The sequence below is a fragment of the Tenrec ecaudatus genome, chromosome 6, assembly GCF_050624435.1.
Source record: "Tenrec ecaudatus isolate mTenEca1 chromosome 6, mTenEca1.hap1, whole genome shotgun sequence".
NCBI lineage: Eukaryota > Metazoa > Chordata > Mammalia > Afrosoricida > Tenrecidae > Tenrec > Tenrec ecaudatus.
Window position 1 is genome coordinate 164,043,329 of NC_134535.1, and position 24,287 is coordinate 164,067,615.

General features: G+C 43.5%; 1 protein-coding gene across 1 annotated transcript in view; it reads left to right on the forward strand.

Moving 5' to 3' along the window:
• The window catches only part of MRC1 (mannose receptor C-type 1), a 91,140-nt gene that overhangs the window by 46,886 nt on the left and 19,967 nt on the right, over nt 1-24,287 (forward strand). Inside the window, 12 exon segments of the mRNA XM_075553409.1 lie at nt 3,317-3,432; nt 6,609-6,757; nt 9,393-9,592; nt 12,714-12,841; nt 15,174-15,261; nt 16,219-16,363; nt 18,315-18,356; nt 19,024-19,190; nt 20,552-20,619; nt 22,034-22,134; nt 22,922-23,067; nt 23,718-23,832. Coding sequence (XP_075409524.1) covers nt 3,317-3,432; nt 6,609-6,757; nt 9,393-9,592; nt 12,714-12,841; nt 15,174-15,261; nt 16,219-16,363; nt 18,315-18,356; nt 19,024-19,190; nt 20,552-20,619; nt 22,034-22,134; nt 22,922-23,067; nt 23,718-23,832 — 1,465 coding nt within the window.

The following is a 24,287-nucleotide window of genomic DNA, read 5'->3' on the forward strand; positions in this document are numbered from 1 at the left end:
GAACGATAGAGGAAGCATCATTAAAAAAAATTAAATTAAATACACAAAGTCTCTATACCAAAGAGAACTGGTCAACTTTCACCAATTTCAAAAAGTAGCATATGATCAAGAACCCCTGACTGATATTGAAGGAAGAAGTCAAGCTACACTGACGGCATCAGTGGAAACGAAGTGTCCAGGAATTGATAGAACACCAGCTGAAATGTTTCAACAGACTGATGATGCACAAGGAGTACTCACTTGTCTGTAACAAGAAGTTTGAAGGACAGTTACCTAGCCATCTCCCAAACTCCAAAAACAGTGATCCACCAGAATGGGAAAATGATGAGAAACTATCACTAATCTCACATGCAAATAGAATTTTGCTACAGATAATTCAACAACAATTGCAGCAGCATATTAAGAAGGAACTGCTAGAAAGTCAAAACAGATTTGGAAGCGGAAGCGGCACAAGGGATATTATGGCTGATGTAGGCGGATTTTAGGAGAAAGCAGAGATTATAAGAAAGAAATTCACTTGTGTTTTACTGACTATGCAAAGTCATTCAACTGCGCGGATCATAACAAACTATGGATAACAGTGAGAAGAATGGAAATTCATGAACAATTACCGTTTATATTCGTGTATAAGTCGAGTTTTTCAGCACATTTTCAATGCAGATTTGTGGTAAAATTTGGTGCCGCGGTGGATATTCAGGTCCGGCTCATACTTGAGTATATATGGTATGCTTATGCAGAACCTGTGCGTAGACGGAGACAGTCCTTTGAACATCAGGGGGATACTTTGTGGTTTAATCATAAAGGTGTGTGTCAGGGTTGTATCCTTTCACCATCCTGTGTGCTGAGAAAATTAGGAGAAGCAGGACTATATAAGGAAGAACGCTGCATCAGAATTGTTGGAAGGCTCATTACCAGCCTGTGATGCCCAGATCACACAAATTTGCTTTCTGGAAGCAATGATGGCTTGAAACCCTAGCTGATGAAATCAAAGACTTTAGTGTGGATTACAATTTGTGGTCATTCCATAATCTGGTGCCAATTTGGGGCTATTAAGAGGGAAGGGGTGGAGTTTAGCCTGTCAAGCTGATCGCAGCCTGATGACCTCATTTGGAGGAGCAATGGAGATAAATAGCTCATTGGAGGCAGGACACACTCACTCTCTGCTTCGACGTTCCTGATGACAAGATACATGGATACATGTAACTAGGCTGATGGAACCAAAGCCTTGGAGCTGGAGGAGCCATCTGAAGACCCAAGCCAGTCTAAGATGCTTCCACTGCCACTGGATCCACAAGACTTTCCACCCACTGGCCTTTGATCTTCCTGCATTCAGGGTCATTGCATGTGTTGCGTGAGTCTGAAGAGGGATTTGCAGACTGGTATCAGCCATATGGGCTCATATCAGATTTATGGACTTGATCTGGATTGGGCTGGGATATTATATACAATTACCCTTTGATATAAAGTTCTTTCTTACGCACATATGTCTATGAATTTGTTCCTTCAGTCAACCCGGACTAAACTCAATGTAAAGAAAACCCGGATCTTCACAACTAGACCAATAAGTGGGTAAACAGAGATAAACATTTGTCATGCTAAATGGAGAAGCGACCAAAGTTGTCAAGGATTTAATTTTTCTTGGATCCACAATCAACTCTTATGGAAGCAACAGGCAGTTGCATCAGACCAAGCTACTGGACAAGGTGGTTAAGAGCAAGGATGGCCCTTTGAGGACTAAGAGGCACCTGGCCCGAGCCAGGGCATTTTCAATCGCCTCCCGTGCCTGTGAACCTTGGCCAATGAATAAGGAAGGCCAGGGAAGCAGTGATGCATTTGAATTATGATCTGGGCAAAAAATATTGAAAGTACTGTGGACTGTCAGAAGAACCCAGAAAGTCGTTTTGGAAGGAGGACAGCCAGAACGCTCCGTAGAAGCTAGGAGAGCAAGACTTCATCTCTGGACACCTTTTGGTGAGAGACCAGTTCCTGGTCTCACGCTTGGTAAAGGACAGAGTCGGTGATGTGGTGACAACGAGATGTGTGAACACAGTGGCTGTGACAAGGGGCGAAAACGTAACAATTGAGAGGATGGCGAGTTCCGATATTGTTTCATTCTGTTGTGTGTAAGGCAGCTAGGAATTGGAACCAACTCAATGGCTCCTAACTAAACAACATCAACAACAACATCTTTATTCAAGAACCTTCTCCCTGCCAGTGGCAAATAAACAAATATATACAAGCCAACTAAATATGCATCCCAAACATTGCCTTTAAGACCCTCCAACTTTAATTGAAGTCTAATATACCTCTGGGCAACCATAATCTCAACTGTGCATCTTCCACCTCAGCTTCTAATTTCTTTTTTGTATTGTTGGTGCCTGGAGACTTTTGTCTTATTTCTTTCAAACTCTAGTATAGAGTTTTCTTATTGTTCTATTTTCATCTAGCCAGTCTATGTATTTGGAGTATGAGAGAGGGGCCATGCCAAATTCTGTTGCCAAAAGTACTCTCCCATGCCTAGATGAAGAGAGATCCGGAAACATAGTGTTTACACAGTGGGCTTCTCACTGCAAGGTCAACAGTTCGAAACTACCAGCCACTCTGTGGGAGAAAGAAGAGGTTCTCTACTTTCATAAGGAGTTACAGTCTCAGAAACCGACTCCGAGAGTTCTGCTCTATCCTCTCTTGTCTCTGTGAGTCAGAACGACTCAATGGCGGAGAGTAGATGAGTATGTCATAGATTCAGCATTGTGTTAATAGGCAACTAAGCATGTTATTCCCCAAATAATTCCTCTGAATACGCATTCTAAAACCCAAATCTTCATCATTCTGTGCAGTTTCCTGGATAAACAGTTCACAAATGATTAAAAAATTATTTTATTGGGACACAATCCAGACATCATACAAATCAAGAGTTCAGTCATATCAAGAAGTGTGGTACAATCAATTTTAAAACAATTTCTTCCTTCTTGTACTCCTTGTGATTAGCTCCCCATTACCACCACCCACCCTCCCAACCTCCCCTGTCCTACCAACCCCTGGAATCCTTGATCTAGTTATTGTCTCTTAAATTATTTTTGATGGAATATATATCAAAAAATGAAGAAATTACCTCCTACGCCAATGAAATATTTTTTATGTTCACATAAAAGATCATCATTGCATTTCAAATTATTGAGATCTCTATTCTGTAGACATTTCCATCATTTATTAAGCTAAATTTCAAGAGACTCTTAGGGGAATTTCTAAAATAATATTGGGTAATAAATAACAATGTAGTCAGCTCATTTTTAAAAAATTGCTTGTCAATTAACAGGGCTGGAAAAAACATGGATTTTACTGCTATCTGATTGGACACACGCTTTCAACATTTACAGAAGCAAACAAAACCTGTGGGAATGAGAAAGCGTATCTAACGACTGTTGAAGACAGGTATGTAATCACTTTAATTTTAAAATACTTCATACGGTGAAAACTTTTCATACACACCTAAATATTGTTGAAAGTTCAGAAACACCTAAATATTGTTGAAATTATCAATCATTTTAGGTCTTATAGGTAAAGGTAAGAGCACTGAAATATTATCTTTATCCTAAACCTAAACTATGCTACCTATAGTACTACAAAGCAATGTTGAGGACAGTGACTTTATGAGAATTTAGAACATGTAGTTAAAAGATAGAATTTTTAATGTGAGAACATGGAGTTACACATTGGGCTGCTAGCCATGAGGATGGCGGTTCAAACCTACCAGCCTCTCTTTGGAAGAAAGATGAGGCTTTCTGCTCTCATACAGGCTTAGTCTTAGAAATCCCAAGAGGTATTGCCATTCTACTCTGCCCTATAGGGTTGCCACGAGTCAGAGCTGACTTGTCACGAGGGAGTTTGGCTTTTATCTTGTGTGAGCATATTGCCACGATGTCGAGCAGGAAAGTGAGTTGCATTTGCCAGCGGGAAGACCCACTTCCTCTCTTGACCACTCCTTCCAATAATAAAGGTACATTTATAGTTTCCATTTTATTTGCTAAATTTACCGGAACGATAGGAAAGAAAGTCCCTGGGAAAGAGAGTATGTAAGATAATCGATCCCTTATTACATGCCCCCCGCAATATCCTTTTGAATACAAAAAGACACGTGGGCCCAAATAGATTGACATCATAGACTGCCAACAAGTTTTCAACAGGGTTGCGGAGAGCAGTGCCTTCTCAATCTGGCTGAGGTTCAGAGTCACGTGCAAGTCTTTCAACATTACAGAGTTCAGGGACCTGGTTCCAGCGATCTGGGGTCCCTGTGGCCGAGGCACCGGCTTGGGCACCTGCATTTTAGAGCTTCCCAAGTGACGCTTAGTCATTCATCAGATATGGTGAATGATGGTGACGGTGGTGATATGGTGGATATGGTGATGAGGCCATCCATGGCCGGCTGGCTGGAGGTCTTCCCCAGAGATTCTGCAGCTCCTGTATTTGTTCAATAAATGATAAAAATCAACAACGAATATATGAGAGACCTTCATGTCAGCAAGCTAACTTTATTCTTCAGGCAATGGGGAGCCCATGAACGTTTCAGAATCCCTTTTTCTCTTGTCAAGCTTTTTTGTGCATTATAGAAAACTGAATAGCCAAGAGCCAAAAGCAAAGGGCACACCAGGCATCCAGAATCAGTTTGATGATTTGATAATTACAGTTTGACACCTCTTTCTACAGCCTATGTATGTATATAAATGACTGAGCATACAATTCTAGGTGATTAAGCTCACACAGTAGGGGTTCATGCTTCTGTTTCCCACACTGCGAATATTTAAAAAATCCCAAAGTCCCAAAGCCATGAGTAATTTTGACAAGCAAGAACATCATCTGCCGACTCAATCAGAAAAAGAAAGAAACAAACAAACAAAAACCCCTTGGGGAGGAGAAAACAATTCCTAAAAGACAAAAACTGTCAACAGGTCTCTCCCATACTCTTTATAAAAGAACTTATCCTCAAGCAATATTATGTCCTGCACAAAATTAGTTCCCTGATGTAATACTAGAATCGAAGAATCAGAGCACAGATGCTTTTAATCTTAGGAGGTGAACTGCTCGTCTTTAAGAACCCTAGGACTGTGCTCAGAAGCTCTGGTGGCGTAGTAGTTGGTTACATGTTGGGCTGCTAAACTCAAGGTCAGCAGTTCGAAACCACCAGCTGCTTCTTGGGCAAAAGGCTAGGCTTTCTACTTGTGTAAAGAGTTCCAGTCATGGAAACCCTGAGGGGGCAGTTCGACCCTGTCTGATAGGCTCCTTATGAGTCAGAATTGACTCCATGGCAGTGAGTTCTGTTTCGAAGTGTGCTTAAGCTACATTGTAATTGACCTCTGGCCTATAGGTGCACTCTGTACATGACATTTTAGGCTTGGTTTTAAAATTGTTTTCTTTTTATTGAATATTCAGCAGCTCAGAAGCTGTTGAGAAGCCCAGTTGTCAGACATTTAAGAACACTTAATGAAGATAGGAAGTTTTCATTTGGGGGGTTGTTCCCTTATGGAATGAAACTATTCCAACAACAGTCAAACAAGCGTTGCTGGTTGACCACAATATCTTTTCCTCAAACCCACTGGTCACTCGGTCGGAGAAAGATGAGGCTGTCTGCTGCTGTGAAGATGTACAGCCTCAGAAACCCTTGGGAATCAACCAATAGCAGTGTTGTTGTTGTTTAAGAGCCAAATGTATATCCTGTTATTATCAGCCCTGTCTATCCTTCCCTCTGACTCTCTTTGGAATCACGTATGGTTACTTTCTCCCCTGAAACACTGGACACCCCTTTCTTTTCCTTCAAGGGTTTCCAGCACCCCTTCTTTTTCTTATAAATACGCTACTCTGCATACTGTGTTTCAAATTACATGAATTCCTTCTAACATGGTTTATGTTCACCAATCGTATTTTCTCTCTCCCAGATTATACCAAATCGGTAGGAGAAAACTGAGAGAGAGAAAAGTGTTGCCATCTGTGACTTTGCTACCAACACTTTCCACGTTGGTCTCTGCTTCTCTCTCTCTTTCTTCTCTCATTCTTATTCTCTCTTTTTCCTTCTAAACTGAGATCTGAGCATGGAACTGTATATATGAATTTGTATACAGTTTTCCAGTTATATTATTAATAATATCAAGTAATATTACCCTTGATAATATTACTCTATTTGGTTAATCAAGAATGGATTTACAGTATTTGACCTATTTGAAAAGCAGACTGCACTTGTAAATAAATTATTTAGGAATGGAATCCTATTCACCTTTGTGTTTTCAGAATTCTCTTATATTGAAAGGAATAATGTGTTTGGGGAAGGGTAAGGGGGCTGATGAAGAACCAAGCAACATAAACAGAATCCATTTGAAGGATTGTATCCACTCAGCTAACTCTACGACACCTTTCCTCTTTCATGCTTCTTCATACAGATTTGCACAACGCACATTGCACAAAAATTTAATGAAAAAAATTGAATTACCAACTAAATGATATCTCATTGGTAACATTGAGATATTGTTCATGTTGATAATTAGGAAGCAATTATACAAAACATTTTCTCTAAAAGTTATTTCTATACTTAATTATAATAAGGATTATGTTTTTCAAAGATATGAGCAAGCCTTCCTGACGAGCTTGGTTGGACTGAGACCTGAGAGATATTTCTGGACTGGACTTTCGGATGTACAAAGCAAAGGCACTTTTCAGTGGACCATCGGAGAAGAGGTTCAGTTCACCCACTGGAATTCCGATATGCCTGGTAGGAGGCCCTCATGCAACCTACTTGTCTGTCCCGCCAGGGGTGGTTCCTTGTGGGACTAGCTTGTGTAGATTCATTATGCTTTTAGTAACACCTTGTATTTCTTTCTCCCTTGTTTTCCCTTCTTTCTTTTTGACTTCTCATTTATATTTCGATGTTCTAAGGTCAGGAAAAATACAAACAAAAACAAGAGAAATTTGTTAGACTGATGGATATATTTTTAAAGTACTTATGTAATGCTAGATGGTCACCAATGTTCTATGTGGAGCATTTGTCTTTGAAATCTAAACACTGCATTCTGTTAAAGGAATAGAAAATGTTTCCCCACAACTCTGAAGACAAACAGTAGTGCGCTTGGGTGGCAGAGCAAACGGTAAACAGGGCATTCATTCTTGGATGTCTTTCATCCGCTAATCTGGTGATGCGGCGGTTCCACTCTTGCTGCTAACTGAAAGGTTGGTGGTTCAAGCCACTCAGAGCTCCACGGAAGAAAACCATGACCCTCTGCTTCCATGAAGACTTCAGTCTTGGAAACCCATGAGGGGGCAGTTCGACGCTGTCTTTTAAGATTATGAGAAATTGGAATTGACTCAATGACCATGTTTGAATTTCTGTTGATACCTTTAAGTCCAAGACATAACATTGAAACTCACTGTCACTGTATCAATTCCTACTCGTGGTGACCCTACATAGGGGGACCATGGCTGCAACTCTGTCCAGGAGCAGAGAGCCTCATCTTTCTATGGAGGGCCAGCTGCTGGCCTCTAACTGCTGACCTTGTGATGACCACCAGGGGGATTCATTTCATTCCCAGGAGAAATTGGCAAGTAGGAACTGGAACTCGGAAAGCTTATGTGAGCACAGAGTCAGACGCCACTCCGGGCAACTCTCACCTCGGCGCTGTTTGTACCAATGCCAATCTGCCTCCCTGTAGATTTGTCTCTGCCTTCTGCAGTGGGAGGGTCTAAATAATTTATACGAACGAGGCTGAACAGTACATCGGTGTCTTCATGTGTTGGTATGACCAGTGCCTATCACATTATATGAGGCATTCCAAAAACACTCGTGCAAGATGGGAATTAGAAAGTCATGGAATTTTTCTGCCCACATTTAGGAGTCTCCTCGTACAAAATGAAAAGAAAACATTCAGGAGAGTCAACATTGCTTAAAGCAAATGCATTGTTGTACACAGGTGGGAAAGGCAGAAAAAGAGGAGTTCCGTTGTGAATTCAATACTTGGCTTCACAAATACAAATCATAGTTTCTTTAGTTTCTATTCTCAACTATCAATAAGGAAACAAAATAGCAATTTAATACCGAACTTTTGGAAAAACTAGTCAAATTTCAATTTTTAGTTTTCTAGTACTTCACAATAGATTAAGAGCTGAATGCATACTTTCTTTTATCCTTCATTACTGCCAACTGGAGTGGTAATGCTTGCCTTTTATGTGAAGCTTTACCTTGACCAGCGTTGCTCTTTCAGCAGGACAATTCTGAGAGGCTCATGCTGACATGTCTTTAGGGAATAAAACAGAGTCCACGGGGAGCCACAAGTTAGTGTGACCAACCTTAAACTTTCTCCTTCATTGGAGACTGGTGGCACCCTCTTGAGGAAGACCAAGGGTGCAGCATTAGGCACAGTGGGCACCGGAGCAGCTGACAACACTCCGGCATGTGGAGGGATGACAGATGCGGCAGTCTCAGTGATCAACTCCAGGGTGACCAAGTGTCGTTCAGTACTATCCACAGGAATGAGAGGACGGAGACAAGGATTTTAGATAAAACTTTGGAAAGTGCTTACCTTCCTAAGACACTGAAAATAGAATCTCAACCATAGCTCTGAAAATAATGATCATAAAAAGCTACCTCCGATGAATAACAGCGTGCTCAAACTTACCAACAATCATGAGAAGGACCTAGGACTGGTTACGTTCTGTTCTGTTGAGAGTCACTATGAGTCAGAACTGTCTGTCCGGCTCCTAACAACAACACGAACAACAAGGAATTCTGATGCAGTTAAAGCTCTGTCTCAGGAACATCGTGGAAGTAACCGTGATGGTACAACAGAATTACCAATATGAAGGGCAGTATCGTCTTCAGTGCGTATGATGGATCTGCCACAACTCTATAACGTCGGTGATGATCCCTGATTTTACGATGCAACAAAATCAGGATGATTCTCTGACTCAAGTGTCTTTGTCTTTGAAGTTTGGCTTCATCCCGCTGCCCACGGAGACCTCCATGGACCCTAAGAACAGACTCTAAGAAGTGTAAATCAGAAAGAAAGAAACATCGAGCAATTATTTTTTGCCATGAAGGCAAATTTTATCATACCGACATAATTCAGTCATGGAGTGTCTATGGTAAAGCTATCCATCCGGATTATCAGGAAGACAGATTATTATGAAAACCCTAACATTTTAAATCGTAACTCAGTTGGGGATATAAGACACACAAATAAACAGTAAGTAAATGGTCAAAGTAGCTCCTGTCCATCATCGAATATTCCAGCTTTTCTTCTCCCTTGTAGATTTCACCATCCCCTCTGACTCCGTTTATAGAGTGTCTTCTGAGAGCATGCGCCGGCTTTTAGCAAGCACCAGCTTAATGAACCCCACTTTATGCTTCTGTGCAGGACGGAAAGCAGGGTGTGTGGCCATGAGGACGGGAAGTGCCGGGGGACTGTGGGAAGTTTTGAAATGTGAGGAGAAGGTAAAATTTGTGTGCAAACACTGGGCAGAAGGAGTCACTCGCCCACCAGAGCCCACTACGACTCCCGAGCCTAAATGCCCAGAGAACTGGGGCAGCGCCAGTCAGTCAAGCTGGTGTTACAAGGTAAGGGACAACTCTTAAACTAGGGAGGAATTGGGAATGTGCTCGTGGCTGAGGAACCGCCTCGGGAATTTTAAAATAATAACCATACCAATGTCCAAGCTGAATCCTGCGACATACCAGTTGTATTGCTCTGGGGGGCACTTGGGCAATGGTGTTTAACGAGCTCTTTGTGGGGGCGGAAGCTACCAGACGGCTAAGGTTGGGAACCTTGGTGTTTATGCCAACGAGGAAGCCAGAACTGCTGGAAACTTCTCCTCACATGCTCCGCCGGTTTCTCCCCCTCTGAGTCTTTCCTTTCTCCAAGGCTTTCTCGTTCTTGTCTGTGCTCACACGTCTTGTCCTGTGTACTGACATGTCTCTTCTCCGGTAAGCTGGACTGGTTCATCTCATGTGTGTCTCCTACTCCTAGAGCTAAGCATCAATCAATTGATAATTAATTATCAATTAATTTCTAATAAGGCAGAATGCATTCAAGAAGGTCTGCTTCTTCCCCCCCCCCCCGCTGGTTTCACCCTAGATGATCAGAATAATGGGAAATTAAAACACTGATACATAGGGGCACACAACCTCTCGGCACCCTTTGAACGGCAACCGGAAGTTCCCCTGTTATTTTGTACATTCCTAGGTTAGACCATCCATTTTCTCTGTGTGCAATGAAGTTCAGTGAAATAACCGGCCAATCAGATTATCTAAAATAGAAATAAAAAGTGAAACAGATAAACTAACAAAGTACCCAGTGAAGTATGCATTTGAGTCTCTTTTTCTCTCTTGTAAGTTACATATTTTCTAAAGAAGGTCACACTTAGCCAAATACTGAATATCTTGGACCTAATGATCTCGTTCTTTAAAAGTCTGCTTTCTGGACTTTCTTTGATTCCAGCCTTCGAAATGAACTAACTATATGGAGCCCTGGCGGCGTAGCAATTAGACATTTGGCTGTTAACCTCAAGGTCAACAATTCGAAACAACCAGCCACTCCACTCTGAGGGGAAAAAGATGGGGCCATCTAGTCCCATCAAGAACTACACTCTTGGAAACTCACAGGGGTTTCCTGTCCTAATAGGGCAGGTACGAGGCAGCATCGATTTGATGGCAGGGAGAAAAGAAATATGCCCGGTAGGACTGTGAGGCAAGGATTATAAAGACCAACTTGCATGACTAATTTGCATCTGGATGAGATTGCTCCATCTTGTTTAGCCCAAGGGGGTCCAGCGATTGCTGAGTTGGTCACTCTTACTAGTAACAACAAGAGATCCTCGAACTGTTCAATCCAGAAAGGTGGGTCAAGGGTAAAGTTTAGTTTACATAATGGGCCAATATAGAGGTGAGCTGAAGACTGCCAAAAGCAAATCTTTGTCATAAAGACAAAGGAACCTTGAGAACATTGTGATGAGTGACATAAGTCAGTCACAAAGGGGCAGATGTTGTATGATCCCAATTCCATGTAGACAAGATAGCTAGGATAGCCAAGTCAAGTGTGTGGAGAGCAACACTTTATCAGCAGTTACCAAGAACTGAAGGGGGTGAAGGCCAAGTGAGACTCACTGCGTTGGGGACCTGGAGCTTCTGTTAAGGAGGATGGGAACATTTAGGAATGGACAGTAGTGAGGGATGAACGAGATGACTGTGACTAAGGCCACTGAGTTGTATGTGGAAAGCGTACTGAAATGTAGTAAATAGGAAATGGTTACAGTTGAGGTGCACAAAAGTCAGGTTCACAGCCATTGGTCTGAGGGTGGGAGTCAACAGAGAGCTGCTGGAGGTTTCAGAGAAACAGCAGAGCTGTGCAGAGCTCCTAAGTCCAACAACGGTTCCAGACAGACAGGATCCAGGGAGACATTCCTCAAATCATACAGGAAATTGTACGGGTTGAAAGCGGCCTGGGATGCTTTGCCATTGGCCTGGACACAGGTAGACCACCTTTTGGAAAAAGCAGGGTGTCTGAATTATCAACAACCTTCACATGGTAGTGGGTTTCATCTGAAAAATAGTATACTCAGGGTCTAGCAAAAAGGAGGGGCACCCCGGAATCTCAGGAGTCAGTGGTGGGGAAACAAGTTCTGTTGAAACTCCTTGCACTTGGCTCAAGTGAGCCTTGAGGTGAAGGGTGTCTTCGTTTGCTGATGACACCTGGGAAGCAGCTTCTTGTGGGAGCAAAGCCCATTTTCCACAAAGCAGTGATGATGGAGGAATGAGGCCGGGAATGGTCACCGATGTTGGATGCAAGTAACGGTTGCACTGATCCGTGCATGATTTTCACACTGATAGATGCTTCCCAGAGCTCCGCTGTGCATCCCATGTCATGGTTCCATTGGCAGTCCTTGGGATGATATGGATGGGATACTCCCCCAACGACATATTTATTAATGAGTATTTCCTTTAGTTTATGACCCAACGTTTTACCTCTCTGCCAGATAAGTGCCCTTTATGCCATGTGTTAAATTGTTCAAACTGATAACTCTATGGGAAAGAAGCCACAGCAATTTTGTGGAGGACATGACCAACCAGCTGGAGTCTCTGGCAGGTGCGAAGGTTGTCTCACTCAGCTGCTCATGAGAGGGTGGAGGTGAGAACCCACTGCTGAGGTGCCTGAAAAGCAAGACTTGGGGCTAGAGGTCTAAAACCAGCTCTGAAAGCCCCAGGGCACCCAATTCTTCTCTGACACCCATGAGTTGGAATTAGCTCAACGTCGCCTAAGCTAAACATCAAAACAAGCTGTGGGCATATGATCAGAGGCGATTTTCCTTAAAATTTCCCTTACTTGCTCATTTCTCTGTGTTAAAAGTTTCTTTCATTTTTTCCTCCCATCTTGATGCCAATTTTCACACTTAACCAAATTAATGCTGCCTTCCACCACAAGTCTAACCCACGTGTCTAGAGCTTCCAAGATTTCAATCTACTCTCTCCTCTTTGATTTTTATAACGAGACCACACTCCAAGGTTTGTTACTCCGATGTGTATACTCATCAATTGATTTTAGACGAGGGCAATGACATGCTCTCGATCCAGTGCAATTTCGTGTCTTTCAATGAGTCACATTTCATCCAAAGTAAGTGATTATTTCTCTTGATGTGATAAATTGTGAATTGGAAAATAACTCTGGAAATCATCTTGCGCTTAGCTTTATACGAAAGGGAAACATGACAAGAAAACCTGGTTCGAATCCCGGGACTTTTGCCGAGCCATAGGGGGCGATCTCGCAAGCATCAACCATAAAGAGGAACAGCAAGCGATATGGCGGCTCATCACGTGAGTACCTCTTCTCTATCCTAGGCCTTCCTTTTACTGATTTGGTGCAAATGACTTTTAGACTTCCTGCTTTTAAACTTTTTTTATTGTAGATCATACCAAGGCTTACAGAGCAAATCAGTTTTTCATTCAACTATTCTTACACATTTCCTTTCTTTGCAATACTGACTACACAGCATCACTTACCCCATGCCCACCCTGTGTTTCCGGTTTCCGTTGCTTCTTCCTTCTTCACCTTTCCTGCTTTCTGAATGTTGCCCTGGGTCAAAATCTGCCCTTTGAGCACATAGAAATGGTGCTCAGGACGGTTTACGTCTCTAGTGTTACTGTTCACCACTTATTATTGGACTGATTGCTGACCCATAGAGTAAATAATTCCCTGAAAGGTGACTGAGGGCCATCATCCTGGGAGTTTCACTAAATTATATCTGACTAGCAAGTCTAGGTTTGTTTGTTTTTTTAATGAATTTGGGTTTTGTTCCACACTTGTCCCCTACACTGTCTGGGACCTTCTAATATACCGTATATACTCGAATATAAGCCGACCCGAGTATAAGCCAAGGTACCTAATTGTTACCTGGGAAACCAGAAAAACGGATAGACTCGAGTATAAATAAGCCTAGGGTGGGAAATGCAGCATGTGAATTAATACAGAAACCAGAGGGGAGAGACGGAACACAGCCACAAATACACCCTTACTAAGTGAATCACTACAGTGTTTCTGCGAATTGGAGCTGTCCACGTCATAGGACGGCTCTGATTGGTTAGAAATGAGTAAACAAACACTCAAAGCCCTGCAGTGTTAGCGGGGCTTTGAATGAACAGCGAGGAAAGGCAATCACCCGCGAGATGTTACACCTCACTGGGGTACCACTGACCCGTGTATAAGCCGAACCTCAGTTTTTCAGCACATTTTTTTTTTTGTGCTGAAAAACTCGGCTTACACACGACTACATACGGTAATCCCTTTTGAGTGGTGAATTTCGAGTTCGGTGGCCCAAACCTCTAGTGCTTCTGGTCTCAGTGTTGTGGACCCTGAGGTCATGCGATTCATGGGAATGCAGGTGGACAGTCTCCATGTGTCTTCACAGTTCTTGACTCCTCTTAGCTCCAGAAGGGGAAAGACCAATAGAACACTTTAGCTGGCCCCTCCTGAGCTGTTAAGATCCAGTCCCTACTCACTGGGTTGAATGTAGAACGGTGTCTTTGTAGAATGTATTGAGCCAATTGACCTTAGTGTCTCCTGAGATGATGGTCCTGAGCCCCCAGGTCCAACAGCTCATTCCCGTGGAGAGGATTCTAAAATGCTGAAATTGCTTGCTTGTGATGCTAATGTAAGTACCTGCATTATATCCCAAATTCACAAGCCTTTTGGACCTAGTTTCATTTTCACACGCTGAATTTCACAGGCATAAATATAGCCATGGTTTGCTCTACCAAAGTGCAAGACAGTCAGTTCATACATGGTAAATGAGTGCACGAACGACCACCTTTTAATGCTTTATGATTATTTATTGTTGAACCACTGCCCATTTTCAGGCTCTCTGTGGGTTGTACCAACATCTGCATAATGTTCTTATGACAGGAAGTCAACAGTGTTCTTAAAAATTATCGAAGCCTTTATTAAAGAAAAAAAACCGTCAAAATGCAAAGCTATTGTTTCACAACATATCCTCTATCTAGGTCTATCCTTTTTCCAAAGAATTCAATTTCTTTTCAATTGAACCTTGGTCTAAATGACAGTGCTGGCCTAGCATCCATGAGGGACTCAAATTATATTCATTTCAAATCGTCTTTGAGTTTGGGAGAACAATCAAACCAAGTCTGAAGGGGTAAGATCAGGCTGTAGGGTGGATGAGGTAAGGTTTAGCAGCGAAGTTATTGTAGGACAGCCTCTGGTATCTTCAAAGAATGAGCAGGTACCTTGTGGTGTTGGGGGGGGGGGGAGAATCCAAATCCTTGGCTTAGTTTTCTAGGCCTTTTGACTCCCAATGTAGTTTTTCATTTCCTTAAACTGTCTTCTTCATAAAAGTTCTCATGGATAGCTTATGTCCTGTATGAGAATCTCTCAAGAAACCACCCCGTCTGTGCCACCCACTGATCACAGAGGTATGTTTGAACACATTTTGTTTGGAATAAGTCCATGCACGTAGAAACTGGAAATGGCATGACAACATTTTTTGACATACCTTTGTATGTAATCACCTAAGTCTCTCATCTCGTGTGCTGCTGTGTGGTTTGGAGGTAATGCTTCAATCTCGTTAGTCTTCATAGGTTACTGGGTTTGTTTCATGTGATGGCGTCCGTGTCACATTTCTCTTGTGCATTGCAGAAGTAGTTCCAACTACCATGAGGTGTTCTGGTTGGGATTGACCTACGCCAGCCCCTCCGAGGGCTTCACTTGGAGTGACGGCTCTCCGGTGAGTGCTTTGAGATGTCCTTCAGACTTTATCCTGCATTTGATTTCACGCTATGGGTTGACTTAACCAAAACATGCTCATAGGCCTGTTCATCATGATAGCTACAGACATTTTTCTCTCTGTGGAGATATAAAGGGTGGGGGGGATTCTTCTTGTATTATGGCTTCATTCCTGTCCCCATCTAGTTCTCCTTATCTCCCACCTCCAACTTGTCCAGCGTGGTTGACTGAATGCCAAAAAAATTAGAAGGAAACACACATCCATACATTCATATAACATTAATTTCAATCTAAGATGTAGGAGTTGAAAGTCTTGAACATTGAAGATGTTATAGCTTATCATAAATCCGCGGACCCTACAGTGATCCCATGGGATGGAGTAGAACTGACCCATAGGATTCCCAAGGCCATAAGCAGACCGCCGCAAACCCTTTGACCACTGACCAGGACTCAGGGATCTAAGACCTGCGTTTGTTTCCACTGTTCATTGTTACAACTTTGGAAGCTTAGCTCCTCGTGTCTCATAAGTCCCGTTGTTTTGTAAGGAGGACCGCGTGTGTTTCGTATAAAGAGAATGCTTGTAACAGCACATTGAAAGAATGTCCCTTAAGAATAGGTTGTAAATTTAGTAACTCCCAATGCTGAGGAGTGGAGTGGAGGTTTTTGGCCAGGCTTTTTTCTGCATAGAATTCCTAGTCCTGAATCCATTCTATATGAGAGTAAAGTCCAGCCTCTAGTAGTCAGCAGCATTCTCTGTTCAACGTCAAACGTCTCTGTGCTATCGCATTCCTTTCTTTGCCCCCCACGCTTGTAAACTTTGCTTGAAAGCAAAGCTGTTTCACACAGCAAAGTCGGTGGGCACAAGTGACAATGCGTCTCTCCTTCCCTGCCTGGGCCAATGAGTGGCATCGGTCTGACATGCGCGATACATGATTGTGATGGAATGTTTCTGATACAGGTTTCGTATGAGCACTGGGCTTACGGAGAACCCAATAATTATCAAAACATTGAATATTGTGGTGAGTTGAAGGGAGACCCTAGCATGTCCTGGAATGATATCAACTGTGAGAATCTTAACAACTGGATTTGCCAGATTAAAAAAGGTACGGAGCCTGTTTCTTGCCTTTATCTTGCGTCGGAGAACGAAACTCTTGGCGCTCCAAGGTCACCCCTTTAATCGCGAAACGAAACAAACACAAAATGAAAAAGGGAATGGCCAGGGGTCATCCCTTCACCAGATAAGAATGAAGTTGCTGAGTGCAGACAAATGCTCCAAAGGGACAGAAGATCAAAGGCCACCCGGGGATCCGGGATGATGGTCACGTCCTCCTAAATAGTTCCCAGGAGCTGAGATCCTGGCTCAGGATCTAGAGTAACCAGCGGGAGTGGGAGGGTGTGCGCCACTTTGTAAGCAGAGCTCTGAAAAGGCCATAAAACAGCCATAACCCCCCAAACTTTTCACCTTCTCCCCTTCTGCCTAATTAATAACCAAAGAAGTGACAGGTTCCCCGAATCTGATAGTCTACGTACCAACTTCTCAGGTTCGACCCAGAGAACAGGCACCATTTTTAAGCCCTTGGTATTATTAGACTTGGCGTAGTGGGAAACGCTACTAATCTCGAGGTCAGCAGTTCAAAAACACCAGCTCTTCCATAGGAGAAAGCTGAGGCTTTCTACCCCCTTAAAGAGTTACAGTCTTGGAAACTAACAGGGGCAGTCTTAAAGGGCCCTAGGGGGTTCCCACAAGTCAGGATGGCAGTGAGTGATCTTAGGGAACACAAGCACGTCAACACATCCTATCAGTCCTTATCAAGAGAGCCACATAATCAGAGAGTATTAGGGCCCAAGGATCCAGCATCTTAGGTTTAGATAGATAAAAGTGGATGATAGTTGGATGGAGGGAGCAGCGGAGCAATGACAAATAGGTAGACGAGAAAGGAAGTCCCTCACCAACAAATACTAGGGCCTCTTCCATATAGCGCTCAGAGGGAGGGCACTGCCCTCCTGTGGCCACGGGCCTTGGCTGCACCCTAGGGCCTGGGTGCACTGGGCACCTGCTCTTTGTGGGTGTGCTTTCCGGGCTCTTCCTGCTTTCCTGGGATTTGTGGTTGGCTGAGTGCTGTCGTGTCACTTCTGACTCACAGCAAGGTGGCCACGTCTTCAAAAGGTCTGTGAGTTGCCAATGACTAGTCTATCCTTTATAGTTTTAGTCATTAGGCGCCTCAAAAATTCCAAACCAGCTTCATCGAGTCGTTTATGACCACAGTGACCTTACAGGACAGAATAGATAGATCTGGCCCTTGTGGCTTTCGGGGGCTGGACATCCCTACGGGGATGGAAAACCTCGTCTTTCTCCTGCAGAGCAGTTGGCCTTGGCTTCCAACCGCAGTCCCACCTGAAATCCACTGTGCCACCAGCGCCACCTATAGATGCCACTCCAACTCAGAGCTAACCTCACGGCCATCCAGTCAGTTCCTAGTCACAATGACCCTGTAGGACCCGGTGGAGCAGGTAGAGCTGCCTCTGTGAGTTTCAGAGTCTATACCTCTTGCCTTTCTCTCACAGACCGGGTGGTTGTTTCGAACTGCCGACCTCATGGTTCATAGCCAAATAGTTACTCACTGCTCCACCAGATCTTAAATACACTTGACCAAAATACTAGATAACGTGAGCCTTTTTGTTTTTTTAAAATCAGATTCTAACAAAGTTCAGATGAACTACTTGGAAAGAAAAAAAAGTTACCTTTAATTTTTATTAAAGCGTGTAGTTAGTAAGATTCTTTGATGAAATATTTCACATTTTGCAGGTAAATGATCCCTCTTTAATACTTTCAAATAGTGGAATTTGCAATAATTTCACAGATACTTCAATAACGCCACAGCACAGATATTGATCACATGTTACTTGTTTACAGTTGACAAAATGAAGGCAAACGCTGTTTGAACCGAGGTGCCCTGATTTCAAAATGAATGTTCCTTTCTTTCCTTCCAAGAGTTGTGTCCGGACAGCAGAAGTCCCAGCATGCTTTGCATTTCACTTTCGTTTGTTTTGCAGGTCAGACCCTAAAACCCGAGCCTACACCAGGTCCCCAAGACAGTAGGTGTTTCTTTTTTAATCTTCTCCATATTTATAGTCCCTTCTTTTCTTTCTTTCTTTTCTCCTTCTCAGTGGGAATTACTTGTGCTAGGAAGGTACAGAGCAATAGTTTTCAATATCTTTCGGAACTGCATGCACGAGAACACAGGACCCCAAGGATACATGGTTATCTAGTGTGTTCTTCCTTAGAACAGAACCACAGTTGAAAGAAAGGACCTGTTTATTTTTTAAGGCCCCCTGGCCCTTAAATTCCCTGGAATTCTCCTATTCTGCCCTTAAGTATCCTAGTCCCGCTATTCAAAAGGTCGTTCTGATCTTGGCTAAAACTCATTTTCTCATAATTTCTACTCTTGGGAGGAGAGCGCCCTGGATGTAAATCTTTCCAGATGCACTGGGGGAAGGTAGCAGCGGGGTCTGACACTCAGTCATGAGACATGCCATCGAGCTGGGAACAGAAAAGGGCCGTCTTTATAGGGTTGGTTGAAAGTGGTCATTTGGCCTTAGGTTGTTCGGTGGACACGACACGAATATTCTGCTTCTTCTGGCCTCCCACGGTCTCAGTGACCTCTGCACTAGCACCTGGGTCCTCTCCGTTCAGTGCAGCGTCCACACCAGGTACTCGATCCAGCTACGTAAACCGGATCCCTTTTTGACACTCATTTCTCAGATCCCCAATTGACTGCAGATGGCTGGATTATTTACAACGAGCAGGAACAGTATTACATTAGCAAGGAGAAGGAGAACATGGACAACGCACGGGCATTCTGCAAGAAGAACTTTGGGGACCTTGCTTCTATTAAAGGGGAATCGGAGAAGAAGTTTCTCTGGAAATACGTAAGAACAGGATTCACTTACGGATGGGAGAGTGGCGTGTGGTAAACAAACATTTTGCGTAAGAGAGGCACCCCACGCACCATTTCCAATGCTGTGGCTGGATGTAAACCTTGTCTGGTCGGGCGTGACGATGGGAAGGTGGGAGGATGGTGGGATGCAGAGGAGTGAGAAGGATAGCGGCCACCGACCGTATCACTCACCTGCTTAGAGCACAATCCCAGGACCCTGAAGCAGAGTTTGGTTTGAGCTTTGCGAGGATCTAGTCTTGATGGCTTGGAGTTCACTAATGTGATTTTCCAATCCTACCATTTGTAACAAACTGTTACAAAGCTAGCCCTGATCCGGCATATACAAAAGAATACCAAGGGCTCAAGCAGAAAGCAAATGTTTTGAGAATGACGAGGGCAATGAATGTACAAATGTGTTGGACACAATGGATGGATGGGTGGCTTGTGATAAGAGTTGTATGGGTCCTCAATAAAATGATTTAAAGGGGTGGGCTTCACTGTTATCAACTTGATTCTGACCCATAGCGACCCTTTAGAGCTGCTCTGTGGGGTTTCCAAGATTGTACATGCTTCTGGAAGCAGAATACCTCATCTTTGTCTGTGGGAGCAGCTGGTGCATTTGAACTACCCACCTAACTGCCCAGGCCTTAATCTAGCGGTTCTCAACCTATGGGTCGTGACCCCTGTGGGGGTCGAATGACCCTTTCACAGGAGTCGCCTGATTCATCACAGTAGCAAAATAACAGTGATGACACAGCAATGAAAATAATTTTATGGTTGGGGGTGGGGGGTCACCACCATATGAAAGGGCGGCGGCATGAGGGAGATTGAGAACCATAAGCTATTGTGGCACTAAGGATCCGTCCTTTGTGAAGCAGAGCTGCTTTGGACCAAACTGTTTGCTCTCATAACACCCCTGCAGGAGGCAGTAGATCAGTGCCTTTGTTCAGCTCCTACGTTGAAATACGTATGGGACCAAATAGGCAGGCCTTTGCTCCTGTGCATTGGCTGGTGGAGTTGATCGAAGTCCTTTTGATTAGCAGCCCTGTGCATGCCCCACAGTGCAACGAGGGCTCCTTAACCTCTCCTTACAACCTCAAGACCCAACACGGTGGAGCCATGAGCTACCGCTCATAGGAACCCTGCCTAGAGTTTCTGAGCCTGTGAGACTTCACGGGACAGAAAGCCTCATCTTTCTTCTGAGCAGCAGCGGTTAGGCTAGAACTGCCGACTTTGTGGCTAAGCAGCCTGTTGCAACCACTTGTCCTACTCAATGGTTGTGTAGATTTTTGTTGAATAATTTGCATATTATGGAAACAGATATTGAACTATACATAAACTTCTGTGTTTTAGGTAAACAGAAATGATCCCCAGTCAGCATATTTTATTGGTTTATTGATCAGCTTGGATAAAAAATTTAGGTAAGTAAAGCATACCAACTTGATCTGATCAACATTCTGAAGCTTCTACTTGGTTAAAAGAATCCTACATGGTTCTCAAGACACAAAGGCTTTAAATTAATGAAAAAGAATCCCCTTACCCAGTGAACATTATCATTCTCAAGTGAAGCACTCAAACTCTGAATCCGTCCTGTAAAACTCCTCTGTGTTTTAGAGTGTCCACATCTGTCACTGAGGTATCCACGGGAAGATGGGTTACACAACGTTGAGTACTGCATTGGCTTTTCTGATGGTGATTCTGGTCAGAGGGGATCTTAGGGCGCAGAACCAAGGAAGCCTTTCATTTCGCCTCTCATTTGCTTGTCTAGCTTTGAAGTACCTTCTCAAGGGCACAGAATACTTGCCCTGCAAAGGACTGATTGTACTGTTTGCCGGTAGATACAGGGGCCAAGGAATGCTTCCGGAGGGAGGGAATTCATCTGGTTTGGGGTTTCTTTCCTTGTTTATTAGCACAGATGTTTCCTGAGTTTGAGGAGCAGATATGGACTCCTGGCCCCTATATTTCATTTCACCACTACTTCTATTTTTGAGCAGTGAAGGTTGAAACTTGAGCTTCTCGTTTTATTATTATTTTTAAGCTGCTTATTTCTAAGGAGTAGGAATCCTCCTTAGACAGGGCCCCGTTTTCTGCAAAATGAGAGGGCCAGATGGGATGATCTCTAGGTCTCCTTACAGCTGGCCCCAACCAAAGCCACGGCCAACCCCTTGAGGTCAACTCACAGTCAGGCCCGAGGGTGTCTGAGACTGTGAATCCTTATGGGAACAGGTAGCCTCATCTTTCTCTCAAGAGGCAGCTCATAAATTCGAACCGTTCACTTTGCAGTCAGCAGCCCAGTGCCCACTGGACGGCGCCACCGGGCTTCTTTCCAGCTGCTATAGCCCCTGAACTTCTAGAACTTATGAAAACGAGCCCTCGCCCACGTGCCTGAGACGACAAATCCCCAGGAAGCGTAAAAACCAGGGAATGGGTATCATGAGAAATTCCAAACCCTCTGCTCTTTAGTGGTTTTGTTTTGGGAGAATCAGACCTGAAGAATCCTGTGGAGGAATTGTTGCTTCTGGCCCACTTTCAGGGTAGAACTAGGGTTCTGTATTGCGTTTTCCCCATTAGGAATAAAGACAGCTTCTTCCTAAGAGGGACAAGAAGACAGGTTGGCCAAGGCACCAGGGTTGCCACAGAGAAGCACAGGAAGGGAAGTGCCAAGCACTGAGGAACCGGAGGATTTCCCACCAATGTTTTCTAGGTCCCCATCTTCTGTTTCCAAGGATCTCTTCATCTTGATTGATCAGCTCTCCTGGTCTCCCTACTACACGATAGGCTGCCGATTATTCTAACCATTGAACTGATGCAAAATGCCTGAATTTTCTTTTCCAGTTGGATGGATGGAAGCAAAGTGGATTATGTGGCTTGGGCCACAGGTGAACCCAATTTTGCAAATGACGACGAAAACTGTGTCACGATGTATTCAAATTCAGGTAGACAAGCCGGAGATGTTTTTGACTTTGCCTTGGGATGGGATGGGATCACCTATGTCCCTCAGTTACAGTAGGCCAACTGCATACTTAGAAGAGGCGAGCAAGGGAACGATGCCTAACGTTTGTTCTCATCCACGAGCTAGCCAGCATTTCTGAGACACTGCGTTCATGCTCAGCTTTGGAGAAAATCCGCAGAATCTGCTTCTCTGTCTCTGTCCGTTTTTCTCTAGCTGTGAAATGGGAATAAGAATAGAATTTGCTTAATCTGTTGCTGAGAGAATGAAATGAGATAACTGGCCTGCCTGGAACACTAAGCAGCTGTTTGGTCAAAAAACAGTTTAGGTATTATTAGCCCATTATTAACTACCGTATATACTTGAGTATATATGGTGTATCCCATATATATTCATATTTATAAGGCATGTATATATACACACATACATGGATATACATATATATGGATATACATATACATCCCGTATATATCCACATATATAAGGTGACCGGAATATCAACAAGCCACCTAGTTTTACTACAAAAACACCATTAAAATATGCTGAAAAACTCGGCTTATACTCAAGTATATACGGTACTTAGAAAACACCAAACGCATGCTTGCTCACGACAGTTCATCTCTGAGGCAGAGCCGAGGGATATTGCACATATTCTTCTAGTCACTCACGTAGGTAGGCTAAACAGTATTTTTGAGATTCCCTCTGAATCCATTTTAAACCGTGCTTGTAAGCGTGCACCTGCCAATCGCCTGGGGCCTTCTGTTCTCTCGCAGGGCTCTGGAATGATGTGAATTGTGGTTACCCGCATGCCTTCATTTGCCACCGGCACAACAGCAGCATCAACAGCACGGCGCTTCCCCCCACCACAGCTCCGGCCCGCGGAGGGTGTGCAGAAGGCTGGGCCTTTTACAACAACAAGGTACCCGAACGAGGCTTTGTTGCCCCCGCATCCGTTAGTATGGAGAATGGCAAAGCAAACCGTTCAGTTCAACAATGAACTTATGCTTCGAGCACCGCTAGAGACAATTCGGTGCACGGAATCGGTCAAGATTCCCCAGACACCTTCTCTATAGAAATTGAGAACTTTCTTAGAAAAAAAGGTGACCCCCCCACAGACACCAGTTGTCCCAAAGGAGAATGCGATTCATAAAATGTCATCTTAGAAAGAAACTTTGTGGGTCTTAGAACCAACAATTAAAGAAAATTCAACACTTTGATTTGGTGGTGAGAAGGTTTATGTGTGCTGTCATGGAACCCCTGTAGTGCATGTAGTGTGGTGGACTACCCACACTGGACTGCTAACCACAAGGTTTGTGGTTTGAACCCAGCAGCCGCTCCAAGGGGGAAAGATGAGGCTGCCTGCCACTGTAAAGATTTGAAGAGTCTGAAACCCACAGGAGTAGTCCCGCTCTTCCCGGTAGGGTCACCCTGACTCCGAATTGAATGCACGGCAGGTCGTGATCATCTTTGTGAATATTTTAAACTGCTATCTTGAGCTAACCCCAATGCATTTTATTGGTTTGTATGCTTGTCTTTGCCTTTGACAAGACTTCCTCCCTTTCGTTTCAGTGTTTCAAAATCTTTGGATTTGTGGAAGATGAAAGAAAAAGTTGGCATGATGCTCGAACGGCTTGCAAAGAATTTAAAGGAAACCTAGCGTCTATCCTCAATGAAAAAGAGCAAGGTATGCAGGCTGCTTTATAATCCCTGATGCATTTAAATATATCACAGGAGAGGAGCTTTTTTGATGTCAGATGAATCCTGGATGAATACCAGAGAGATGTTTACCTGTCTTTTATTGACCAGAAAAAGGGTCATAACAAACTATGGATAACATTGAACAAAAAGGGAATTAAAAGCACGTAATAACACTCCCTACCAAATCAGCCATCTCCTCACACAGGGAAGTAGAGGCAGTTCTAGGGATGGCAGGAAATTTTTCATGTCTTGCTCTCCTAGTCTCCTGATCACACACCAGGCGATAAAACTGATATCACAATTATAAAATGCTAACTTATCTAGAAAAAAAATCTTGTTAAAACCTATAAGAATATACCAGAGTTATGAAGAAGGGTGGAATAAGAGGAAACTCAACTATCCCTATAGCAAGCAGATCACAAACTTGGTACAGTGCTGTGA